This window comes from Salmo salar, chromosome ssa01, assembly GCF_905237065.1.
Source record: "Salmo salar chromosome ssa01, Ssal_v3.1, whole genome shotgun sequence".
Classification (NCBI taxonomy): Eukaryota; Metazoa; Chordata; class Actinopteri; order Salmoniformes; family Salmonidae; genus Salmo; species Salmo salar.
In genome coordinates this window covers 53051101-53075829 of record NC_059442.1, presented here as the reverse complement: position 1 = coordinate 53075829, position 24729 = coordinate 53051101, and the positions used below count along the sequence as shown (strand labels likewise).

The 24729-nt window shown below is 44.6% G+C and overlaps 1 protein-coding gene across 1 annotated transcript in view; it reads left to right on the top strand.

The window, feature by feature from the left end:
- Nucleotides 1-24729, top strand: part of btaf1 (BTAF1 RNA polymerase II, B-TFIID transcription factor-associated) — a 66961-nt gene that overhangs the window by 15203 nt on the left and 27029 nt on the right. Inside the window, exons 19-26 of the mRNA XM_045695625.1 lie at nucleotides 1829-2032; nucleotides 9288-9464; nucleotides 15666-15918; nucleotides 21272-21456; nucleotides 21539-21695; nucleotides 22013-22122; nucleotides 22580-22781; nucleotides 23323-23471. Of these exons, the coding sequence (XP_045551581.1) occupies nucleotides 1829-2032; nucleotides 9288-9464; nucleotides 15666-15918; nucleotides 21272-21456; nucleotides 21539-21695; nucleotides 22013-22122; nucleotides 22580-22781; nucleotides 23323-23471 (1437 nt within the window). The remainder of the gene's footprint in view (nucleotides 1-1828; nucleotides 2033-9287; nucleotides 9465-15665; nucleotides 15919-21271; nucleotides 21457-21538; nucleotides 21696-22012; nucleotides 22123-22579; nucleotides 22782-23322; nucleotides 23472-24729) is intronic.

Sequence of the window (24729 nt, the reverse complement as noted above, 5' to 3'; positions counted from 1 at the left end):
TAGAACCGGAGTCTGTTTTTGTTATTGTTCTGTTTGGATAGGAGTTGTTCACCATAATGCTGTTGGGATTTATTTCAGAAAGGCTTTTATGGCCGGGATTCAAACAAACTCGTATAAACTTCCCGTGTAGGGTGATTTAGTAATTTCTGCTTGAGCTGATATCTCGTGTGTGTGTGAAGTTGAAGTCGGAAGTTTACATACGCCTAGGTTGGAGTCATTAAAACTCGTTTTTCAACCACTCCACAAATTTCTTGTTAACGAACTATAGTTTTGGCAAGTCGTTTAGGACACCTACAATTGTTTACAGACATATTATTTTACTTATTCACTGTCACAATTCCAGTGGGTCAGAAGTTTACATACACTAAGTTGACTGTGCCTTTAAACAGCTTGGAAAATTCCAGAAAATGATGTCATGGCTTTAGAAGCTTCTGATAGGCTAATTGATGTGATTTGAGTCAATTGTAGGTGTACCTGTGGATGCATTTCAAGGCCTACCTTCAAACTCTGTGCCTCTTTGCTTGACATCATGGGGAAATCAAAATAAATCAGCCAAGACCTCAGAAAAAAATTGTGGACCACCACAAGTCTGGTTCATCCTTGGGAGCAATTTCCAAATGCCTGAAGGTACCACGTTCATCTGTACAAAAAATAGTACGGAAGTATGAACACCATGGGACCACGCAGCCATCATACCGCTCAGCAAGGAGATGCTTTCTGTCTCCTCGAGATTAATGTACTTTGGTGCGAAAAGTGCAAATCAATCCCAGAACAACAGCAAAGGACCTTGTGAAGATGCTGGAGGAAACGGTACAGAAGTATCTACATCCACAGTAAAACGAGTCCTATATCGACATAACCTGAAAGGCCGCTCAGCAAGAAAGAAGCCACTGCTCCAAAACCGCCATAAAAAAGCCAGACTACGGTTTGCAACTGCACATGGGGACAAAGATTGTCTTTTGGAGAAATGTCCTCAGGTCTGATGAAACAAAAATGGAACTGTTTGGCCATAATGACCATCGTTATGTTTGGAGGAAAAAGGGGGAGGCTTGCAAGCTGAAGAACACCATCCCGACCGTGAAGCACGGTGGCGGCAGCATCATGTTGTGGGGGTGCTTTGCTGCAGGAGGGACTGGTGCACTTCACAAAATAGATGGCATCATGAGGTAGGAAAATGTGGATATATATACATATTGAAGCAACATCTCAAGACATCAGTCAGGAAGTTAAAGCTTGGGTCTTCCAAATGGACAATGACCCCAAGCATACTTCCAAAGTTGTGGCAAAATGGCTAAAGGACAACAAAGTCAAGGTATTGGAGTGGCCATCACAAAGCCCTGACCTCAATCCTATATAAAATTTGTGGGCAGAACTGAAAAAGTGTGTGTGAGCAAGGATGCCTACAAACCTGACTCAGTTACAACAGCTCTGTCAGGAGGAATGGGCCAAAATTCACCCAACTTATTGTGGGGAGCTTGTGGAAGGCTACCTGACACGTTTGACCCAAGTTAAACAATTTAAAGTCAATGCTACCAAATACTAATTGAGTGTGTGTAAAAGTCTGATCCACTGGGATTGTGATGAAAGAAACTTCTGACACTTCACGTTCTTAAAGTGATGATCCTAACTGACCTAGGACAGGGTATTTTTACTAGGATTAAATGTCAGGAATTGTGAAACTGAGTTGTAATGTTTTTGGCTAAGGTGTATGTTAACTTCCGACCTCAACTGTATATATCCAGCCGTATATCCGCAGAACTGTTTCATTGAATCCTGGCCGATGTGAAATTAAACCTTGTCTCTCCCCCCCACACACTTCTCGCCTCAGGAGTGTCAGGTGGTGTCAGCCTTGGTCCAGCCTCGCCTCTTAGCCATCCTGTCAGAGCAGCTGTACTACGATGAGATCGCCATTCCCTTCACACGCATGCAGAACGAGTGTAAGCAGCTCATCTCCTTGCTGGCCGACGCTCAGATCGACGTGCGCGACCGCCTCAACTGCAGTGTTTTCACCATCGACCAGGCCAGCGAACTGGTGAGAACACTGTATAAAATGGTGATCCTCTAAAGTGGTCTCTCAGTTGGTAGAGCATGGTGCGGTTGTGAGGCTGGTTGGACGTACTGCCACACTCTAAAACAACATTTGAGGCAGGTTATGGTAGAGAAAAACATTTAAATTCTCTGACAACCGCTCTGGTGGACGTTCCTGCATTCAGCATGCCAATTGCACGCTCCCTCAGCTTGAGACATCAGTGGCATTGTGACACAACTGCACGCTTTAGTGGCCTTTTATTGTCTCCAGCGCAAGGTGCACCTGTGTGATGATGCTGTTTAATCAGCGTCTTGATATGCCACACCTGTCATTTGGATGTATTATCTTGGAAAAGTAGAAAGGCTGGGATTTGACTGCCCGTGTGGCAGTAATACGGTCACCGCAACAGCCCTAACCAACACTTTTTACATGTTGCATTCATATTTTTGTTCTGTGTGTGTGGCTAAAAAAAACTGACCCCGTGGAGTTTGAAAGTGGCCAGTGGATGGCCCAGAGGTTAGAGGCAGACCTGTAGCCGGAGGGTCGGTGGTTAGAATCCCTCAACGGGCACTAGAGGTCTGAGCTGGCAGGAGCAGAACTATTTCTGTTCTGAATCAATAAACAACTGAATCAACAATGTCAGTCAAACACTGGATTTGGCTGCCACATGATATACTGAACAAAAATATGAAACAAAATGTAAAGTGTTGGTTTCATGATCTGAAATTAAAGACCCCAGAAATGTTCCGTATGCACAAAAAGCTTATTTCTCTCAAACTCTGGGCACATTTGTTTCTGTTAGTGAGCGTTTCTACTTTTCCAAGATGATACATCCAACTGACAGGTGTAGAATATCAAGAATCTGATTAAACAGCGTGATCATTACACAGGTGCACCTTGTGCTGGGGACAATAAAAAGCCACTCTAAAATGTGCAGTTTTGTCACACAGCACGATGCCAGATGTTTCAAGTTGAAGGAGTGTGCAATTGGCATGCTGACTTCAGGAATGTCCACCAGAGACTGTTTATTTCTCTACCATAAGCTGCCTCAAATGTTTTAAAGAATTTGCGAGTACGTCCAACCGCAGACAACATGTATCCACGCCAGCCCAAGACCTCCACATCTGGCTTCTTCACCTGTGGGATCGTCTGGGGGGAGGGGGTGTGTGTAGTGTGTTTGTCTGTAATGAAGCCTTTTTTGTTTGGGGAAAAACTCATTCGGAGTGGCTGGGCCTGGCTGCACCCCCAGCCCAGTCATGTGAAATGTATTTCAATTGACTGATTTCCTTTTGAACTGTAAGTCAGTAAAATCATTGTTGCATTTTTATATATTTTTGCTAAGTATATATTTCGATTTCAGACAAGGACAGATTTTTCTCTGCAACCCACCTGTATAGAATTGTTCCGAAAGCTGATTTGTGACCCGTCAAATAACTTGCCTGGCTACCACAGGTGTGGCTACTACCTTTGAGGGTTTAGAGCTTGAAGTAGTCAGCTCACACAAGTACTTGGGAGTATGGCTAGACGGTACACTGTCCTTCTCTCAGCACATATCAAAGCTGCTAAGCATTCAAAATGTATGGGGTAAGATTTTCTTTAGGAATCTAGTAGATGAGAACTTACATTTAAACAATATAAATAGGAATGTACAGATCAAGTGTCTTTACTTAAGTACTTTACACTTTGTCTACATTCATACAGTTTCTTGACTGTACAGCTCGCTAATCACTGAAATTAAAGGTATGCATGTCCTTTGGGTGGTGGACTATTCTTGATACACATGGGAAATGTGTGTGTGTGTGTGTGTGGGGGGGGGGGGACCTAGCAGCAGCGTTGCAGTTCTTGACGCGCCTGGCACTTATTATCATACCCTGTTAAAAAGCTATTTAAACAAATAATTCTTGCCCATTCACCCTCTGAATGGCACACACATACACAATCCATGTCTCGATGCTTAAAAATCCTTTAACTGGTCTCCCCTTCATCTACGCTGACTGAAGTGGATTTAACATGTGACATCAATAAGGGATCATGGCATTCATCTGGTCAGTCTCATGGAAAGAGCAGGTGTTCCTAGTGTTTTGTACACTCAATGTATCGCGTGGCGGGGGAAACATAAGCTCTGCACATGGACAAATTAGGAATGTCTCAACACCACACAAGACCGTTCCCTGCATACGTGGCTGGTACCCTAGGCCATGTCTTCCTCAGCGCTCGCATAATTGAATTCTCAACACAAGCTCCTGGGTTTGTAAAAATGTTATCTTGATTTTTTTTTTTAACTGTTTTCCGACCTGCAGTATAGTTCTGAACTGCGGGACGACCCGCGGGTAGAAATGTTTTCATATCATCCGCCAGCTGGTTTTTGTGCATGTCAACGGCAGGGAACCGTGGGTATCTGATCCAATGCAAGACTCTACAGTTGAGTTTTAAGCTCAGTGGGGATGATAACTTATTATATTGGACAGAACTGTGGCACCTTGTGCTCTCTTTTAGCAAAGTTAACCATGACACTATAGATTGAGAGGAGCACTCTGTATTAGGTTGCTTTGTGGGGCGTGTTTGCTTGTCTGGGTAGAAGGCCATGGTCCTGTGCCTGTCTGCCACGCAGTCATAAGGGTGTGATGACACCATGTTGGAGAGACAGATGGCAGTGTGATAATATTGACTCTGTCTGGTCCTTTCTCACTAACACCGTTCTTGTTCAACTGGTTGGGAGCAAAAACAAACAGCCTAGGAGAAGGTTGCTGCTAATACTAAAGGTATGGACAGACCAGTAGGATTGTCGAGTGTCTGGCGTAATTTGCAATCCAAGTACAAACCGATTCTACATGTTGTAACGATTCGCTAGGCGTGGCTGGTAGGATGGCAACAATGACAAGTCCAATAACCTTTAGTTACAATTAACTTTTTAATGAGAACTAGTTGGTCTGCTTACAGCTTCACTTGTAGTCCGGTCACTACTTCCTGTGGCGAACACAATGTCCAGGGCTTCAAACAAATATCTGTAGAGATCAGCCTCCGGCGTCCAGCTAGGAGCTCTCCCGTGCTGAACTAAAGCAGCACCTTAAATTTCCCAGGTGCGTTGCAGCCTAACAAGGCTGAGTGGCCTCCGGTGTGGGCGTAGCCTTGCAGCCTAGCTTGCTGCAGCCTACAATGCTGGTTGTGGGGCGTGGCTGACGCTCCGAACAGTGGCTTTCGTAACACACCATGTGAACGAACTGCCCCCTACTGTACAGACTGACAATTGATCTGGCGAGTTACTTAAAAATGTTTTTTTTATTATATATATATATATATTTATTTATTTATTGCTCAAAAAAATAAAGGGAACACTTAAACAACACAATGTAACTCCAAGTCAATCACACTTCTGTGAAATCAAACTGTCCACTTAGGAAGCAACACTGATTGACAATAAATTTCACATGCTGTTGTGCAAATGGAATAGACAACAGGTGGAAATTATAGGCAATTAGCAAGACACCCCCAATAAAGGAGTGGTTCTGCAGGTGGAGACCACAGACCACTTCTCCGTTCTTATGCTTCCTGGCTGACGTTTTGGTCACTTTTGAATGCTGGCGGCGCTTTCACTCTAGTGATAGCATGAGACGGAGTCTACAACCCACACAAGTGGCTCAGGTAGTGCAGCTCATCCAGGATGGCACATCAATGCGAGCTGTGGCAAGAAGGTTTGCTGTGTCTATCAGCGTAGTGTCCAGAGCATGGAGGCGCTACCAGGAGACAGGCCAGTACATCAGGAGACGTGGAGGAGGCCGTAGGAGGGCAACAACCCAGCAGCAGGACCGCTACCTCCGCCTTTGTGCAAGGAGGAGCACTGCCAGAGCCCTGCAAAATGACCTCCAGCAGGCCACAAATGTGCATGTGTCTGCTCAAACGGTCAGAAACAGACTCCATGAGGGAGGTATGAGGGCCCGACGTCCACAGGTGGGGGTTGTGCTTACAGCCCAACACCGTGCAGGACGTTTGGCATTTGCCCGAGAACACCAAGATTGGCAAATTCGCCACTGGCGCCCTGTGCTCTTCACAGATGAAAGCAGGTTCACACTGAGCACGTGACAGTCTGGAGACGCCGTGGAGAACGTTCTGCTGCCTGCAACATCCTCCAGCATGACCGGTTTGGCGGTGGGTCAGTCATGATGTGGGGTGGCATTTCTTTGGGGGGCCGCACAGCCCTCCATGTGCTCGCCAGAGGTAGCCTGACTGCCATTAGGTACCGAGATGAGATCCTCAGACCCCTTGTGAGACCATATGCTGGTGCGGTTGGCCCTGCGTTCCTCCTAATGCAAGACAATGCTAGACCTCATGTGGCTGGAGTGTGTCAGCAGTTCCTGCAAGAGGAAGGCATTGATGCTATGGACTGGCCCGCCCGTTCCCCAGACCTGAATCCAATTGAGCACATCTGGGACATCATGTCTCGCTCCATCCACCAACGCCATGTTGCACCACAGACTGTCCAGGAGTTGGCGGATGCTTTAGTCCAGGTCTGGGAGGAGATCCCTCAGGAGACCATCCGCCACCTCATCAGGAGCATGCCCAGGCGTTGTAGGGAGGTCATACAGGCACGTGGAGGCCACAACACTACTGAGCCTCATTTTGACTTGTTTTAAGGACATTACATCAAAGTTGGATCAGCCTGTAGTGTGGTTTTCCACTTTAATTTTGAGTGTGACTCTAAATCCAGACCTCCATGGGTTGAAAAATTGGATTTCCATTGATTATTTTTGTGTGATTTTGTTGTCAGCACATGTAAAGGAAAAAAGTATTTAATAAGATTATTTATTTCATTCAGATCTAGGATGTGTTGTTTAAGTGTTCCCTTTATTTTTTTTGAGCAGTATATTTATTTATATATTTATATAAATAATTGAAGCGTACCCCCATGTTTCTACCACATTGGTTACAGTGCAGTCGGAATGTATTGACCCCTTTCACTCTTTGCACATTTGTTACATTTTAGAATAAGGCTGTAATGTATGTTAAATAATATATTTCCCTCATCAATCTACACTACCCATAATGACAAAGCAAAAACAGTGCTTTAGAAATGTTTGCCAATATGTAGGCCTGGGCAATTATTTTCTGTGGAGGGCCACATTAGTATATATTTTTTGCCATCATGGGCCAGAGTAATATTACAGGATTATACATGTGTATGACCGATCTCTACTGTAAATCACATCCAGATATGCTACTTATTTTTCTCTTTTAACATGCACAAATAAACCACATCCATGTTCTCCTTTTGGTCGGTATTTTCATTATTAAAAATGCAATGAACTACACGGAGGGAAAAGTACACTGCATTCAGCACCTCGGACAGAACTCTTGTTAACGGGTATGCACAAAAACACGAGAGCTCAACATTACATTTATACTACTCAATCAGTGTGCGGAGTGAAGTCTGATGGGCATTGACTAGACAGTGAAGTCGGTTATAGTTTCTGTCACGATGCGCAGGATTGCTGAGAGGTGAGTCAGTAGATGATCTGTGCCTTGACTCATTTCCTCACTGAAAATGTATGTCCGTATACATAGGTTGACCCAAACAGTACAAACATCTTCTGAGCATGACTCCTAATCTTTGGAACGTTTTGCTCATTGAGATGCATAGAACCTCGTCAGTGACATTGTTTTGAATAGTTCTCCAATCACGGAGTCAGACTGAAGATCGGTAAGCTCAAGTTGCAGATCAGTGGGAGCGTTATCCACATTGAAGATCAAAGGAGAGGAAACCAACACCATGTCATTTTCCAACACTTTGAAATCCTCAATGACGAGAACTCACCGTTCGCTCAAAGCACCCAGCAGCGATTGTATACTTCTCCCGCTGGTCATCTCTAGTGCTTAGGGACGTTGTCCTGTTGGAAGGTGAACCTTCGCCCCAGTCTGAGGTCCCTGAGTGCTCTGGAGCAGGTTTTCATCAAGGATCTCTCTGTAGCTTTGCCTCGACCCTGACTAGTCTCCCAGTCCCTGCTGCTGAAAAATCATTCCCACAGCATGATTCTGCCGCCACCATGATTCACTGTAGGGATGGTGCCAGGTTTCCTCAAGATGTGACGCTTGGCATTCATGCCAAAGAGTTCAATCTTGGTTTCATCAGACCAGAGAATCTTTATTCTCATGGTCTGAGAGTCCTTGCCTTTTGGCAAACTTCAAGCCGGCTGTCATGTGCCTTTTACTGAGGAGGGACTTACGTCTGGCCACTCTACCATAAAGGCCTGATTGGTGGAGTGCTGCAGAGATGGTTTTCCTTCTGGAAGGTTCTCCATCCAGAGGCGCTCTGTCATTGACTATGGGGTTCTTGGTCACCTCCCTGACCAAGGCCCTTCTCCCCTGATTGCTCAGTTTGATGGGGCGGCCCGCTTTTGGAAGTCTTGGTGGTTCCTAACTTCTTCCATTTAAGAATGGAGGCATGTGTTCTTGGGGACCTTCAATGCTGCAGACATTTTTTGCTACCCTTCCCCAGATCTGTGCCTTGACACAATCCTGTCTCGGAGCTCTACGGACAATTCCTTCGACCGCATGGCTTGGTTTTTACTCTGAGATGCACTGTAAACTGTGGGACCTTATATAGACAGGTGTGTGCCTTTCCAAATCATGGCCAATCAATTGAATTTACCACAGGTGGACACCAAGTTGTAGAAACATCTCAAGGATGATTGATGGAAACAGGATGCACCTGAGCTCAATTTGGAGTCTTATAGAAAATGGTCTGAATACTTATGTAAAGGTATTTTGTTTTATTTTTAATACATTTGCACACACAAATAAATAAACCTGTTTTCGCTTTGTCATTATGGGGTATTGTGTGTAGATTGAGGGAAAATAATTTAATCCATTTTAGAATAAGGCTGTAATGTAAGTGGAAAAAGGGAAGGGGTTTAAATACTTTCCGAATGCACGAAGTCTATTGATTCACTGGCCACATTCTCAATACAGATTAAATGTAGCATCGAAGTTGGACTCTAGACATTACATTCATGTTGTAAAAAATAACATTTCATTTTCCCATCTATTTTGGTTCTTGAATGATTGTTTTGTAAGGAGATTCATTTTATTTGCCTCAGTCTGTCCATTCTCTATCAGACTTGGTCAGTTCCATTTCCCTAAACCCCAGCATTCAAAATGGACTAGGACTATAGACCCTATGAAGGTTAATAGAGGCTAAACTCCATTTTATAGAACTATGACAAACCCATGAATGTTATTACTCTGCTCTTCCCTCTATCTATAGGTGACCACCATCTTCACTGAGTCCACCGTGGGTCTGAACATGAAGTCCAAACAGTTTCAGCCACTGGATGGCAAGCGTCAGCAGGCCCAGTCCACGGTGGGCGAGACCAGTGTGGAGTGGCAGCAGCTGCACCTGCGAGTCCACATGTTTACCGCCTGCGCCGTGGTCAACTTGCAGGTAGGGATGGGTGTGTTGACACCAATGTCATCAATACTGCTGATACCGGCAACATGAGCGATACCGTATGCATTAAACAGATCAGGGTTTCCGGACATTTTAAATTACCTGGACATTTTAAATTTACTGGACATTTTAAGACATTTTCCGGATCCATATGCATTGGTTGTGCAACCTGATTAGGGCTTCCACCCACGGTGCTCAGAATGCCGGAAATCACATTTAGGTTATGGTAATTCATCTTAACAGAACATGCAACTTGGATGCAATGGTGTCATTTTTAACCAATTCTGATGAGCAATTTGAAGATGTTAGAATACGTAGGCATTGAGTCCATAAGGCTAGGGGATAAAGAAACTCATTAATTCCCAATAGGACACTACAGCAGAAATCATGATTTGGCCACAGAGGATCATTCGCTTTTGTTTTTAAATCGCATAGTCTACAGTAGAGGTGGACCGATATTTATTATTTTTATTTTATTTGTTGTTTTTTTATATATAGTTTAATATTTTTTTTGTATTTTTTATGTTTTTATTTGTTTTGTTTTTAATTTTATATATATATTTTTTTAATTTATTTTTTAAAATCGGAATGGACGATTTAATTAGGGCCGATTTCACATTTTCATATCAATTGGCATTTTTGGACACTGATTATGGCACTCCGCGAGGAGACTGCGTGGCAGGCTGACTACCTGTTACGCGAGTGCAGGAATGAGGCAAGGTAAGTTGCTAGCTAGCATTAAACTTATCTTATAAAAAACGATCAATCTTAACATAATCACTAGTTAACTACACATGGTTGATATTAGTAGTTTATTTAGCTTGTCCTGCGTTGCATATAATCGATGCACTGCCTGTTAATTTCTCATTGAATCACAGCCTACTTTGTCAAACGGGTAACGATTTAACAAGCGCATTTGTGAAAAAAGTACCGTCGTTGCACCAATGTGTACATAACCATGAACATCAATGCTTCTTTAAAATCCATACACAAGTATATATTTTTAAACCTGCATATTTAGTTAATATTGCCTGCTAACATTAATTTATTTTAACTAGGGAAATTGTGTCACTTCTCTTGCGTTCTGTGCAAGCCGAGTCGGGGTATATGCAGCAGTTTGGGCAGCCTGGCTCGTTGCGAACTGTGTGAAGACCATTTCTTCCTAACAAAGACGGCAATTAATTTGCCAGAATTGTACATAATTATGACATTGATGGTTGTGCAATGTAACAGCAATATTTAGACTTATGGATACCACCCGTTAGATAAAACACGAACGTTCCATATTTCACTGAAAGAATAAACGTTTAGTTTTTGAAATGATAGTTTCCGTATTTGACCATATTAATGACCTAAGGCTCGTATTTCTGTGTGTTATTATAATTAAGTCTATGATTTGATAGAGCAGTCTGACGCGGTGGTAGGCAGCAGCAGGCTCGTAAGCATTCATTCAAACAGCACTTTCCTGCATTTGCCAGCAGCTCTTCACTGTGCTTCAAGCATTGAACTGTTAATGACTTCAAGCCTATCAACTTCCGAGATTAGGCTGGTGTAACCGATGTGAAATGGCTGGCTAGTTAGCGGGGTGCGCGCTAATAGCGTTTCAATCGGTGACGTCACTCGCTCTGAGACCTTGAAGTAGTTGTTACCCTTGCTCTGCAAGGGCTGCGGCTTTTGTGGAGCGATGGGTAACGATGCTTCGAGGGTGGCTGTTGTCGATGTGTGCAGAGTCCCTGGTTCGAGCCCAGGTAGGGGCGAGGAGAGGGACGGAAGCTATACTGTTACACTGGCATACTATAGTTCCTATAAGAACATCCAATAGTCAAAGGTGTATATGAAATACAAATGGTATAGAGAGGAAATAGTCCTACAATTCCTATAACTACAACCTAAAACTTCTTACCTGGGATATTGAAGACTCATGTTAAAAGGAACCACCAGCTTTCATATGTTCTGAGAAAGGAACTTAAACGTTAGGCTTTATTGCGGAGATTGTTTTATATTAGTCTAAATTGACACTCTTACATACGTCTGCAAATGCGACTATATTATAATGGGGAAAATTTGCCTCCCTAAACTTGAAATCCACGTGCTGTTATTATAACTGTCCACATATACTTTTCCACAGCCAACAAGATGAGTAACACAGTAAACTCACTAGCCTAACCCCCATACACAGTTGGCGACGACAGCCATGGACGCTCTGCTTCTAGCTCATAAGCAACTTTGAAGTATTTCGTTTTTTGGTTATTTTTTACATTAGCCCAGAATGTTTTTTTTTTTGTGTTATTACATACAGTCGGAAATAACTTTCGTATATCAGAGCGGTGGTAACTCGCCCGCGTTACGACCAGGAATACGACTTTCCTGAATTGGATCCTTTGTTCGTACCCCCCAGGGCAATTGAACATATCCCAGAGGCTGTTCCAAGTCGCCACCGGCGGAGAAGAGAGATTCGGAGTGGACTTCCGAGTATATTACTCGCTAATGTTCAGTCTCTGGACAATAAAGTAGACGAGGTCAGGGCTGGATCTCCTTCCAGAGAGACATCGGACTTTAACATACTCTTGTTTCACGGATATACGGTCCCTGTCCATACAGCGAGCTGGGTTCTCAGTTCATCGCGCAGACAGAATAAAGAACTCTCTGGGAAGAAGAAAGGCGAGTGTTTATGATTCATAATTAACTACTCATGGTGTGATTGTGGTAACATACAGAAACTCAAGTCCTTTTGTTCACCTGACCTAGAATACCTCCCCCAGAGAATTTCTTCAGTTAGTCACAGCCGCGTATATTATCCCTCAAGCCGATACCACGACGGCTCTCAAGGAACTACACTGGACTTCATGCAAACTGTAAACCACATCCTGAGGCCAGATTTGAGGAAAATGCTACCGGAGTTCTATCAACACATTGACTGTAGTACTCGCTGAGGAAAAACACTAGATCCCTGCTACTCACCTTTTCGAGATGCCCTTTGGCCAATCAGATCGACTCTATTTTGCTCCTCCCTTCCTATAGCACGGGTACTTCCTGTGAGTTTCTGCCTAAGGTCTATTCAACACTGGTCTGACCAATCGAAATCCATGCTTCAAGATCATTTTGATCACACGGACTGGGATAAGTTTCCCGGGTAGCCTCTGAGAATAACATTGGCGCTTGCACGGACACGGTGCCGGAGTTCATCAGGCAGTGTATAGGGGTTGTTGTTCCCACGGAGACTAAGACCTACACAAACCAGAAACTGTGGATAGAAGGCAGCATTCACATAAAACAAAGCGCGACCCATCGCATTTAACCATGGCAAGGTGACTGGATATATGGTTGAATACGAACCGTGTAGTTATTCCCTCCGTAAGGCAAACATGCAGGCAAAACGGAGTCGCAATTCAACGGCTCAGACACGAGACGTGTGTGGACAAAGGGAAAACCAGCCAAGCTGTGGACACCGTCTTGTTCCCAGACAAGCTCAAATCTTTCACCTGCTTTGAGGGTAACACATTGCCACCGACGCGGCCCGCTCCCACGGACTGGGGGCTCTCGTTCTCCATGGCCGACATGAGTAAGACATTTAAGCGTGTTAACCCTCGCAGGGCTGCCGGTCCAGACGGCATCGCTAACCGCATCCTCAGAGAATGTGCAGAACGGCTGGCTGGATTGTGTACGGACATATTCAATCTCTCCCTGTCCCCACTTGCTTCAAAATGTCCACCATTGTTCCTGTACCCAAGAAAGCAAAGGTAACTGAACTAAATGACTATCGCCCTGTAGCACTCACTTCTGTCATCATGCTTTGATGCTAGTTAAGGATCATATCACCTCTACCTGACAACCTAGACCCACTTAAATTTTCTTACAGCCCCAATAGATCCAGACGATGCAATCGCACTGCACACTGCCCTATCCCATCTGGACAAGAGGAATACTTATGTAAGAATGCTGTTCATTGACTATAGCTCAGCATTCAACCCCATAGTACCCTCCAAGCTCATCATTAATCTCGGGACCCTGGGTCTGAACCCTGCCCTGTGCAACTGGGTCCTGGACTTCCTGATGGGCCGCCCCTAGGTGTTGAAGGTAGGAAACAACATCTCCACTTCGCGGATCCTCAACACTGGGGCCCCACAAGGGTGCATGCTCAACCCCCTCCTGTACTCCCTGTTCACCCATGACTGAGTGCCCACGCACGCCTCCAACTCAATCATCAAGTTGGCAGATGACACAACAGTAGTAGGCCAGATTACCAACAATGACGTCAGCCTACAGGGAGGAGGTAAGGGTCCTGGCAGAGTGGGGCAAGGAAAATAACCTTCACGACAACAAAACAAAGGAGCTGATATTGGAGTTCAGGAAACCGCAGAGGCAGCACGCCCCTATCCACAGGACCGCAGTGGAGGAGGTGGAAAGATTCAAGTTCCTCGGTGAACACGTCACGGACAATCTGAAATGGTCCACCCACACAGACTGTGTGGTGAAGAAGGCGCAACAGCCCCTAAAACCCTCATACTTTTACAGACGCACAATTGAGAGCATCCTGTCGGGCTGTATCATCGCCTGGTAGGGCAACTGCACCGCCTGCAACCACAAGGCTTTCAAGAGTGGTGTGGTCTGCCCAACGCATCACTGGGAGCACACTGCCTGCCCCCCAGGACACCTACAGCATCCGGTGTCACAGGAAGGCCAAAAAGTTCATCAACCACACGAGCCACGGCCTGTTTACCCCGCTATCATCCAGAAGGAGAGGTCAGTACAGGTGCATCAATGCTTGGACCGAGAGACTGTAGCCGACTGAAGAGCCGGCTACTCAACCCTGCACCTTAAAGGCTGCTGCCCTACAGTATATACATAGACATGGAATCACTGCTACTTTTTATGTTTACATACTGCTTTACTCATTTACTCTGTATTGTATTCTAGTATATTTAGTCAATGCCACTCCGACATTGCTTGGCATAATATTTATGTATTTCTTAATTTGTGAATGGTTAGATCCTAGCTACAACAGTGCAGTAGTAACACAAGCGTTTCTCCTTAATACTATCTGCTATATATGTGTGACCACTAAAATTTGATTTGATAGTAGAAAAGTTGACCTAGTCTATTGGTCAGCTTGTCTTTCGGTGTGAGAAAGAAATGGCCTATTCCAAACAGACTCAGGGACATTTGGGATGATGGATCCCACATTCATAAAACCAGTAGGCCTAGGCTACATCAAAAACATGCAACAGATCAGAACGTTTTAGCTTAATGTTAAACTGTTTTGTCAAGTGCAGCAATGCACACAAGGCATTAGGCTACGCAGCAAATGTTCGTTACATAATGCAATTAGCAGGGGAAATGCAATTTGTGACATGAAAATATCCCCCCTTTCTAAAGGATCTCTAAATATGCAACAAGTAGCTTGGGTTGCTAATATGACTAAGATTGTGCCTTTGACTACTGGACAATGAAAGTTGATTTTGAAAACCAATATAATGAGGGGTGGAAAAAGGCTACTTGTTTCAATGGTATATGGAAGTCTTTATAAAACAATTGCCTGCAAGTTTGGTTAGATTTTGGCTAGGCTGCTTAGAAGCAAGATAAGACATGCCTGGTGTGGTAAAACGTTCAGGTTTCAAACAATTGTAGGTTTTCAAAATTCATACTGTCTCCAGCTTATTGCAAGTGGTGTGTGTGTGTGTGTGTGACACGTTGACGCTTGCTTAGTTGCCTATGCACTTGAATTGCGACGGGAAGTGCGCTTCAATTTACCAGTGATGGAAAACAATTGATCGAGCTCTTTTTAATCATGGCCATGTTTTTTTTTTTTACAGACGATTGCCTTTAGAATTGTTGTGCAATGATTGGCCTTATTAAGGCACGTTTCACTCCAGTAGCAATGAGCTGTAGCAGCAAAATTGACTGGTATTTCAATAAATGAATGGGATGAAATGCATTATTTCGCTATGGGATAGTGAGTTATAATTTCTTTTTTTTACCAATTGACCGTCTGGGGGAAAAAATTTATTTTTTAAATAAAATTTTTTTTTCATTATCTGACACAAACCGGCTAATGGAAACACTGCCGGAGATGTTCTTGGTATCATATGGAAACTGGACTCTACCGCGTTATAAATCTGGCTTGTGTTCAATAGGCACCAAACGGAGACTGGGCTAGTCCAATAACACAAACACTTCTCACATCCCAACCTGCAGGCGCTGCCAGACAAGCTGAACCCGGTGGTGCGTCCTCTGATGGAGGCGGCTAAGCGGGAGGAGAATACCCTGGTGCAGGGCTACGCCGCCTCCTTCATTGCGAAGCTGCTACAGCAGTGTGCTGGTAGGCAGCCATGTCCCAATTCCAAGATTGTCAAGAACCTGTGTTCATCGGTCTGCGTGGACCCCCTGCTCACGCCCTCCTCGGCCTGTCCTGTGTCCACGACTCAGAGACTGCTAAAGGTATGGGATGGTAGATCTGGGTGATATAGACAGTCATATTGTGATAAATGTATTAATTTTGCTTGATAACAATAAAAAAAATGTGTGGTCAGTTGGGCATACTTTCCAGTAGCGGCAGGCAGGGCTCTAAAGTGCGACCAGTTTTTGGTCACATATGCAAAGAATAATTTTGCTGTGCGACCTGGAGTTTTAATTTGGAAGCACTGTGCAACATGTTTGTTCGTCCCTTGTTTCAAGCCCTGAAATTAAAGATCCCAGAAATGTTGCATACGCACAAAGCTTATTTCTCAAATTTGTGCACAAATTTGTTTACATCCCTGTTAGCATTTCTCCTTTGACAAGATAATTCATCCACCTGACAGGTGTGGCATGTCAGGAATCTGATTAAACAGCATTATTATTACACAGGTGCAACTTGTGCTGGGGATAATAAAAGGCCACTCTAAAATGTGCAGTTTTGTCACACAAATTGGCATGCTGACTGCAGGAATGTCCACCAGAGCTGTTGCCAGAGAATTGAATGGTCATTTCTCTACCATATGCTGCCTCCAACATCATTTTAGAGAATTTGGCAGTATATAAATGTGCTAAAAATGTCTAATCCAGTTTTTGCTTGGTCATTACGGGGGTATTGTGTGTAGATTGGGGGAAACAATTTAATCCACTTTAGAATAAGGCTGTAACGAAATGTGGAAAAAGTTAAGGTCTGAATACTTTTCCAAATGCACTATATATGTATGTACAGTACCAGCCAAAAGTTTGGCCATCTACGCATTCCAGGGTTTTTCTTTATTTTTACTATTTTATACATTATAGAATAATAGTGAAGACACATGGAATCTTGCAGTAACCAAAAGTGTTAAACAAATCAATTTATATTTGAGTTTCTTCAAATTAGCCACCCTTTGCCTTGACAGCTTTGCACAAAGGGTGGCTACTTTGAACAATATCAAATATAAATATATTTTAATTTAACACTTTGGTTACTACATGATTCCAGGTGTTATTTCATAGTTTTGATGTCGTCACTATTCTACAATGTAGAAAATAATACAAATAAAGAAACCCTTGAATGAGTAGGGGTCAACTTTTGGCTGTATGTGTAATTGTTGTAATGATCAGGTTTCGCTGTACAGATTGTTAGCTTCATGCTTGCACCATTTACTCACTGAAATTCTGAGACATTTTTTAGAAGGCTAAAACCATGATTTGTTCAAACGGTAAAGTACATTATCCTTATGATTTCATGTAATGAAAGCGTCTACCTGTAGCTGTTTTCTCTGGGGCCTGCTGCGTCACGCGAGCCTCTCCTTTCCCGGGGGGGGGGGGGAAATGCTCCGGGGAAGGAAGAAAAGTTTTCTGATTTTTATGTTTTTAAAATCAAATTGACTTAGTTGAAGAGAGGAGGTTTTCTGTAGGTATAATTTATTTATAAGCTCTACATTTTGAGCTGCATAGCTACTATTTTACAACCAAGATATTTGATATGCTTTTAAGATGCAGCACATGTGAAATGTACATTGGTGATTTGCGTAGGCCTCATTGGGTGGGAGGCTATAACTGCAACGTTTTTTGGGACTTTACAGTTACTGTTATATTAATACATGGCTGCTAGCAGTGGGTATTATGTTTAGAGTTTTGCGATTTTTAGCTGATGTGTTTTGAGTTTACACTTACCCGGGTGATAAATTGGCCTATGATATTTCTACACAAAGATGCAGGCAATCAATATTGAAAAAATATGAATAAATCAGACCATTTTGGAGCTCTATTAACATATAATACACAGCCCAAATGCCTGATGAAATAATTTATTGAATAACATCTCACTAGTAATTACACATTTTAATAAAGCACTGACTTTTTTAAAGATGATACAAATTGTCTAGTGTGGCACTGTAAAAACATTTAATATAATTGGTGCAAACAAATCATGGGCAGGTTGCCATCAAAGGAAAATGTTAGTCTGGAGTCCTGTAATATTATTCATCACCTGAGGAAGTGTGAACTCTAAACACTTAGCTAGATTGTTAACTCTATGATCTTGTTGCTCGATAGCCATGTTGGCTAATTGTTTAATCAATCAGTAGTTGTCATGTCCTACAAAACAGTGCTAGGCCTAGGGTACTTGATGTTGGCCTAATCAGCGACAATGGCGTGCTCTGCTCAGCGCTGCTCCGTGGGCGCATCAAAACCGTACTACATAGCTTACGCCGGTTGTAAAGTGGTACCATGAACTCAATATTACATTTACATTTAAGTCATTTAGCAGACGCTCTTATCCAGAGCGACTTACAAAATGGTGCATTCACCTTATGATATCCAGTGGAACAACCACTTTACAATAGTGCATCTAAATCTTTTAAGGGGGGGGTTAGAAGGATTACTTTATCCTATCCTAGGTATTCCTTAAAGAGGTGGGGTTTCAGGTGTCTCCGGAAGGTGGTGATTGACTCCGCTGTCCTGGCGTCGTGAGGGAGCTTGTTCCACCATTGGGGTGCCAGAGCAGCGAACAGTTTTGACTGGGCTGAGCGGGAACTGTGCTTCCTCAGAGGTAGGGGGCCAGCAGGCCAGTGGTGGATGAACGCAGTGCCCTTGTTTGGGTGTAGGGCCTGATCAGAGCCTGAAGGTATGGAGGTGCCGTTCCCTTCACAGCTCCGTAGGCAAGCACCATGGTCTTGTAGCGGATGCGAGCTTCAACTGGAAGCCAGTGGAGAGAGCGGAGGAGCGGGGTGACGTGAGAGAACTTGGGAAGGTTGAACACCAGACGGGCTGCGGCGTTCTGGATGAGTTGTAGGGGTTTAATGGCACAGGCAGGGAGCCCAGCCAACAGCGAGTTGCAGTAATCCAGACGGGAGATGACAAGTGCCTGGATTAGGACCTGCGCCGCTTCCTGTGTGAGGCAGGGTCGTACTCTGCGAATGTTGTAGAGCATGAACCTACAGGATCGGGTCACCGCCTTGATGTTAGTGGAGAACGACAGGGTGTTGTCCAGGATCACGCCAAGGTTCTTAGCACTCTGGGAGGAGGACACAAGGGAGTTGTCAACCGTGATGGCGAGATCATGGAACGGGCAGTCCTTCACCGGGAGGAAGAGCAGCTCCGTCTTGCCGAGGTTCAGCTTGAGCTGGTGATCCGTCATCCACACTGATATGTCTGACAGACATGCAGAGATGCGATTCGCCGCCTGGTTATCAGAAGGGGGAAAGGAGAAGATTAATTGTGTGTCGTCTGCATAGCAATGATAGGAGAGACCATGTGAGGATATGACAGAGCCAAGTGAGTTGGTGTATAGCGAGAATAGGAGAGGGCCTAGAACAGAGCCCTGGGGGACACCAGTGGTGAGAGCGCATGGTGCGGAGACAGATTCTCGCCACGCCACCTGGTAGGAGCGACCTGTCAGGTAGGACGCAATCCAAGCGTGGGCCGCGCCGGAGATGCCCAACTCGGAGAGGGTGGAGAGGAGGATCTGATGGTTCACAGTATCAAAGGCAGCAGATAGGTCTAGAAGGATGAGAGGAGAGAGAGTTAGCTTTAGCAGTGCGGAGAGCCTCCGTGACACAGAGAAGAGCAGTCTCAGTTGAATGCCCAGTCTTGAAACCTGACTGATTAGGATCAAGAAGGTCATTCTGAGAGAGATAGCAGGAGAGCTGGCCAAGGACGGCACGTTCAAGAGTTTTGGAGAGAAAAGAAAGAAGGGATACTGGTCTGTAGTTGTTGACATCGGAGGGATCGAGTGTAGGTTTTTTTCAGAAGGGGTGCAACTCTCGCTCTCTTGAAGACGGAAGGGACGTAGCCAGCGGTCAAGGATGAGTTGATGAGCGAGGTGAGGAAGGGGCGAAGGTCTCCGGAAATGGTCTGGAGAAGAGAGGAGGGGATAGGGTCAAGTGGGCAGGTTGTTGGGCGGCCGGCCGTCACAAGACGCGAGATTTCATCTGGAGAGAGAGGGGAGAAAGAGGTCAAAGCACAGGGTAGGGCAGTGTGAGTAGGACCAGCGGTGTCGTTTGACTTAGCAAACGAGGATCGGATATCGTCAACCTTCTTTTCAAAATGGTTGACGAAGTCATCCGCAGAGAGGGAGGAGGGGGGAGGGGGAGGAGGATTCAGGAGGGAGGAGAAGGTAGCAAAGAGCTTCCTAGGGTTAGAGGCAGATGCTTGGAATTTAGAGTGGTAGAAAGTGGCTTTAGCAGCAGAGACAGAAGAGGAGAATGTAGAGAGGAGTGAGTGAAAGGATGCCAGGTCCGCAGGGAGGCGAGTTTTCCTCCATTTCCGCTCGGCTGCCCGGAGCCTTGTTCTGTGAGCTCGTAGTGAGTCGTCGAGCCACGGAGCAGGAGGGGAGGACCGAGCCGGCCTGGAGGATAGGGGACAGAGGAAATCAAAGGATGCAGAAAGGGAGGAGAGGAGGGTTGAGGAGGCAGAATCAGGAGATAGGTTGGAGAAGGTTTGAGCAGAGGGAAGAGATGATAGGATGGAAGAGGAGAGAGTAGCGGGAGAGAGAGAGCGAAGGTTGGGACGGCGCAATACCATCCGAGTAGGGGCAGAGTGAGAAGTGTTGGATGAGAGAAAGAGGGAAAAGGAATAAGGTAGTGGTCGGCGATTTGGAGGGGAGTTGCAATGAGATTAGTGGAAGAACAGCATCTAGTAAAGATGAGGTCAAGCGTATTGCCTGCCTTGTGAAGGTGAGAGGGTGAGGTCAAAAGAGGAGAGGAGTGGAAAGGAGGCAGAGAGGAATGAGTCAAAGGTAGACGTGGGGAGGTTAGTCACCCAGAACTGTGAGTGGTGAGCCATCCTCAGGAAAGGAACTTATCAAGGCGTCAAGCTCATTGATGAACTCTCCAAGGGAACCTGGAGGGCGATAAATGATAAGGATGTTAAGCTTGAAAGGGCTGGTAACTGTGACAGCATGGAATTCAAATGAGGAGATAGACAGATGGGTCAGGGGAGAAAGAGAGAATATTAAGAGATATATATATATATATATTGAGAGGTGAGAAATAAAAGCTGTGATGCTCTCCTCTCAGTAAGTAGAACGAGTAGTTATTTGAAAACAATTTTTTAACCCCCAATTGCATTTTCAGCAACGGTCATATGCTTGTGCTTATCTGAATGCATCTCTCCCTCCATTTGCACAGTGGGAGGAGTGAGTGGCTCGCTCACACAGCAGCCGAAACGGAGAAGGGCAGATACTTTCATAGCAGGAATCAACATGATGCATAGGCTATTGCTGTTGACCAAATAATGGTTTTAGAACAAACTGTTCTTGTCGTCCCATCCTGTTTCAGTAAATGAACACAACCCAGATTAGGTTTCTCTATTACATAAAACCCTCTTACTCACTTTACTGTTTTCTCTACCATTCCTAGCTGGCATGTCGGAGAAAGAATGCATGCACCACGTGGTCAATAAGACCAAGGGCATCATCACCTTGTACCGCCACCAGAGGGCAGCATTTGCCATCACCAGCAAAAGGGGCCCCACCCCCAAAACCCCCAAGACACCCACCACTGAACTGCCCCCCGGCAGCACCATCACCACAGACACTGATGAGGTGGGTGACAGAGGGCGTGAACGGTTACCTGCACATTTACCTGTGACTGTTTTTTTTTTATTATTTATTTTTACTGTTTCAGAATAAAAAAAACTGTCTCGTCCAGAGAAGAGGCGCAGAGTTCTCTCTGATGACGGTTGCCAGGCACTTTGGCCAGGAGCTGACGGGGTCACTGCCTTACCTGTGGGAGTCCATGGTGGGACCTCTGAGGGCTGTGGTGGAGGACAACGAAGGCATCGGTATGCTACACTCATTAGATTGACATTTTAGTCATTTAGCAGTCTCTCTTATCCAGAGCGACCTTACAGTTAGATCATATGGGTTATGTTCATTGGGACCACTGTAGGAAAACCTTTCAAAACGCAAACTGAAAACTAGCATTTCTTATTGACAAGTACAGGTAGCCCTTCCTGTTTCAGTCCATTTGGTGCATAATGACCCAGATGTATTGCTGTTTGCTACCCGCTGTCCACTTCTAGATTGGCGTCTTCATATAACTCTTGGTGTATCGTCAATGAAGAGTTATCGATGTATATTTTTCTCTTTGGTGTTGTAGATTGGAAGCTCCAGATGGAGAGGGGGGATGCTGCGGCCCAGGATCTGGTCAACTCACTGCAGGTCCTGGAGGTCACTGCTGGGGCCATGGCCCCCGAACTCAAACCTCTGGTAATAGAACATGTAGGAGTCTCCCCAGTAGAAACACCACTTAGCCCTATTTACCAAACCACAGTGGAAGATGGACTTATCAAAGTTCTTGTCTTCATTAAAATGGAAATTACAAAACTTGTTTTCAGACCTCAAAATTAGTCTGTCAAGATGAGTCCACATCCCTTGCCATCTGCTGTATAGTTCTAACTATATCAAGCCCAAATGAATGGTGAAGAGCACCAGTATCTGGAAATAAGGTGGTGGTGTTTTGGATTGTGCCATAGAGATCGATCTACAAAACAGGTGGCTAGCGACAGAAGACTTTGACATGGAAACATCCAACAAACTGATTTTTTTTGGAATGCATTTACTGTATTGTTTGCATTTCGCTACACTCGCAATAGCATCTGTTAACCGTGTATGTGACCAATAAAATGAGATTTAATGGTCATTTCTCCCCCTCTGTGTATTTCAGTTGTTGGAGCACCTGCCCCACCTGTTCACCTGTCTGCAGCATCCGTACACGGCCGTTCGTCACATGGCGGCGCGCTGCGTGGGCGTGCTCAGTAAGATCGCTACCATGGAGACCATGCACCTGTTCCTGGAGCGTGTGCTTCCATGGCTGGGGTGCATCGAGGACAGCACTAAGCAGGAGGGGGCCATCGAGGCCATGGCCTGTATCTTTCATACGCTGTCACGCAGTTAGACATGATCCCATACTACGTGTATGGGCAATCAACCAGTATGATTTTTTTTTATAAGTAAGGTTGGAATATTATATGCCATGTAGTAGACACTTATCTAGGGCTGGGAATATACCAGTATCGCGATTCTGGTTAGTATCGTGGCAAGGAAACAAAACATGAAGCGGTGTTAACTTCTTTAGCAAAAGAGCTCTGTTGGAAACAAACATCGTTATATTGTCATCCAGAGTCACCCTTATTTTTAAGGCACCAAAGAGTTGGGTTTTCCTTTGTGTATTCATTTTTGCCATGGAAAAAATATTGCGACACTGGTATTGTCCTGGCCCTAATTTTATCGAAAGTGACTAACAGTACATTGAGTGCATACACTTAGTAAATGTGACCCCAGCGGGAATCGAACCCATGACCTGATGTAACTGAAAGTGTTCAGGGTTCACTATGGGTGTAATGACACCAGGGGAGTGGGTGTCATTGTCATGTGGTTTGTTGTCCTTGACCCCCTTGGCCCCCGCAGGTGTGATGGAACAGTTGGATGTGGACATTGTGCCATACATTGTGCTGCTGGTGGTGCCAGTGCTGGGCCGCATGAGTGACCCCAGTGACAGTGTCCGTTTCATGGCCACGCAGTGCTTCGCCACCCTCATCCGCTTGCTACCCCTGGAGGTAAACACACACAAACCAATACAGAACAGTCAGTATGTTTAGGGAGATTTGTTCGAGCAAGTATGCATTTAGGAGTAGTTATTTGCTTTTTTGGGATGCCAGGTGATTTGTGATTCTGCGCAGTCTGACGCAATGTAGTCAGTTTCAAACATTCACTAGATCTGCTGTATACAGTGCATTCGGAAAGTATTCAGACCCCTTGACTTTTTCCACATTTTATTACGTTAGTCTTATTCTAAAATGGACTACATGTTTTATTTTTTTTTGCCATCAATCTACACACAATATACCCCATAATGACAATGCAAAAACCGCTTTAGAAATATATGCAAATGTATATAAAATAAAAAACGGAAATATCACATTTACATACAGTACCAGTCGAAAGTTTGGACACCTACTCAAGGTTTTTTTATTTTTACTATTTTCTACATTATAGAATAATAGTGAAGACGTGTGGAATCATGTAGTAACCAAAAAAGTGTTAAACAAATCAAAATATGAGTTTCTTTGTAGTAGCCACCCTTTACCTTGACAGTTTTGCACACGCTTGACATTCTCTCAACCAGCTTCATGAGGTACTCACCTGGAATGCTTTTCCAACTGTCTTTAAGGAGTTCCCACATATGCTGAGCACTTGTTGGCTGCTTTTCCTCCACTCTGCAGTCCAACTCATCCCAAACCATCTCAATTGGGTTGAGGTCGGGTGATTGTGGTGGCCAGGTCATCTGATGCAGCACTCATCACTCTCCTTATTGGTAAAATATACCTTACACAGGCTGGAGGTGTATTGGTTCATTGTCCTGTTGAAAAACAAATGATAGTCCCACTAAGCGCAAACCAGATGGGATGGTGTATCGCTGCAGAATGCTATGATATCCATGCTGTTTAAGTGTGCCTTGAATTCTAAATAAATCACTGACAGTGTCACCAGGAAAGCACCATCACACCACCACCTCCATGCATCATGGTGGGAACCACACATGCGGAGAACATCCGTTCACCTACTCTGCGTCTTATAAAGACACGGCGGTTGGAACCAAACATTTCTAATTTGCACTCAGACCAAAGGACAGATTTCCACCGGTCTAATGTCCATTGCTTGTGATTTTTGGCCCAAGCAAGTCTCTTCTTATTGGTGTCCTATGGTAGTGGTTTCTTTGCAGCAATTCAACCATGAAGGCCTGCTTCAGTCTCCTCTGAACAGTTGATGTTGAGATGTCTGTTACTTGAACTCTGAAGCATTTATTTGGGCTAC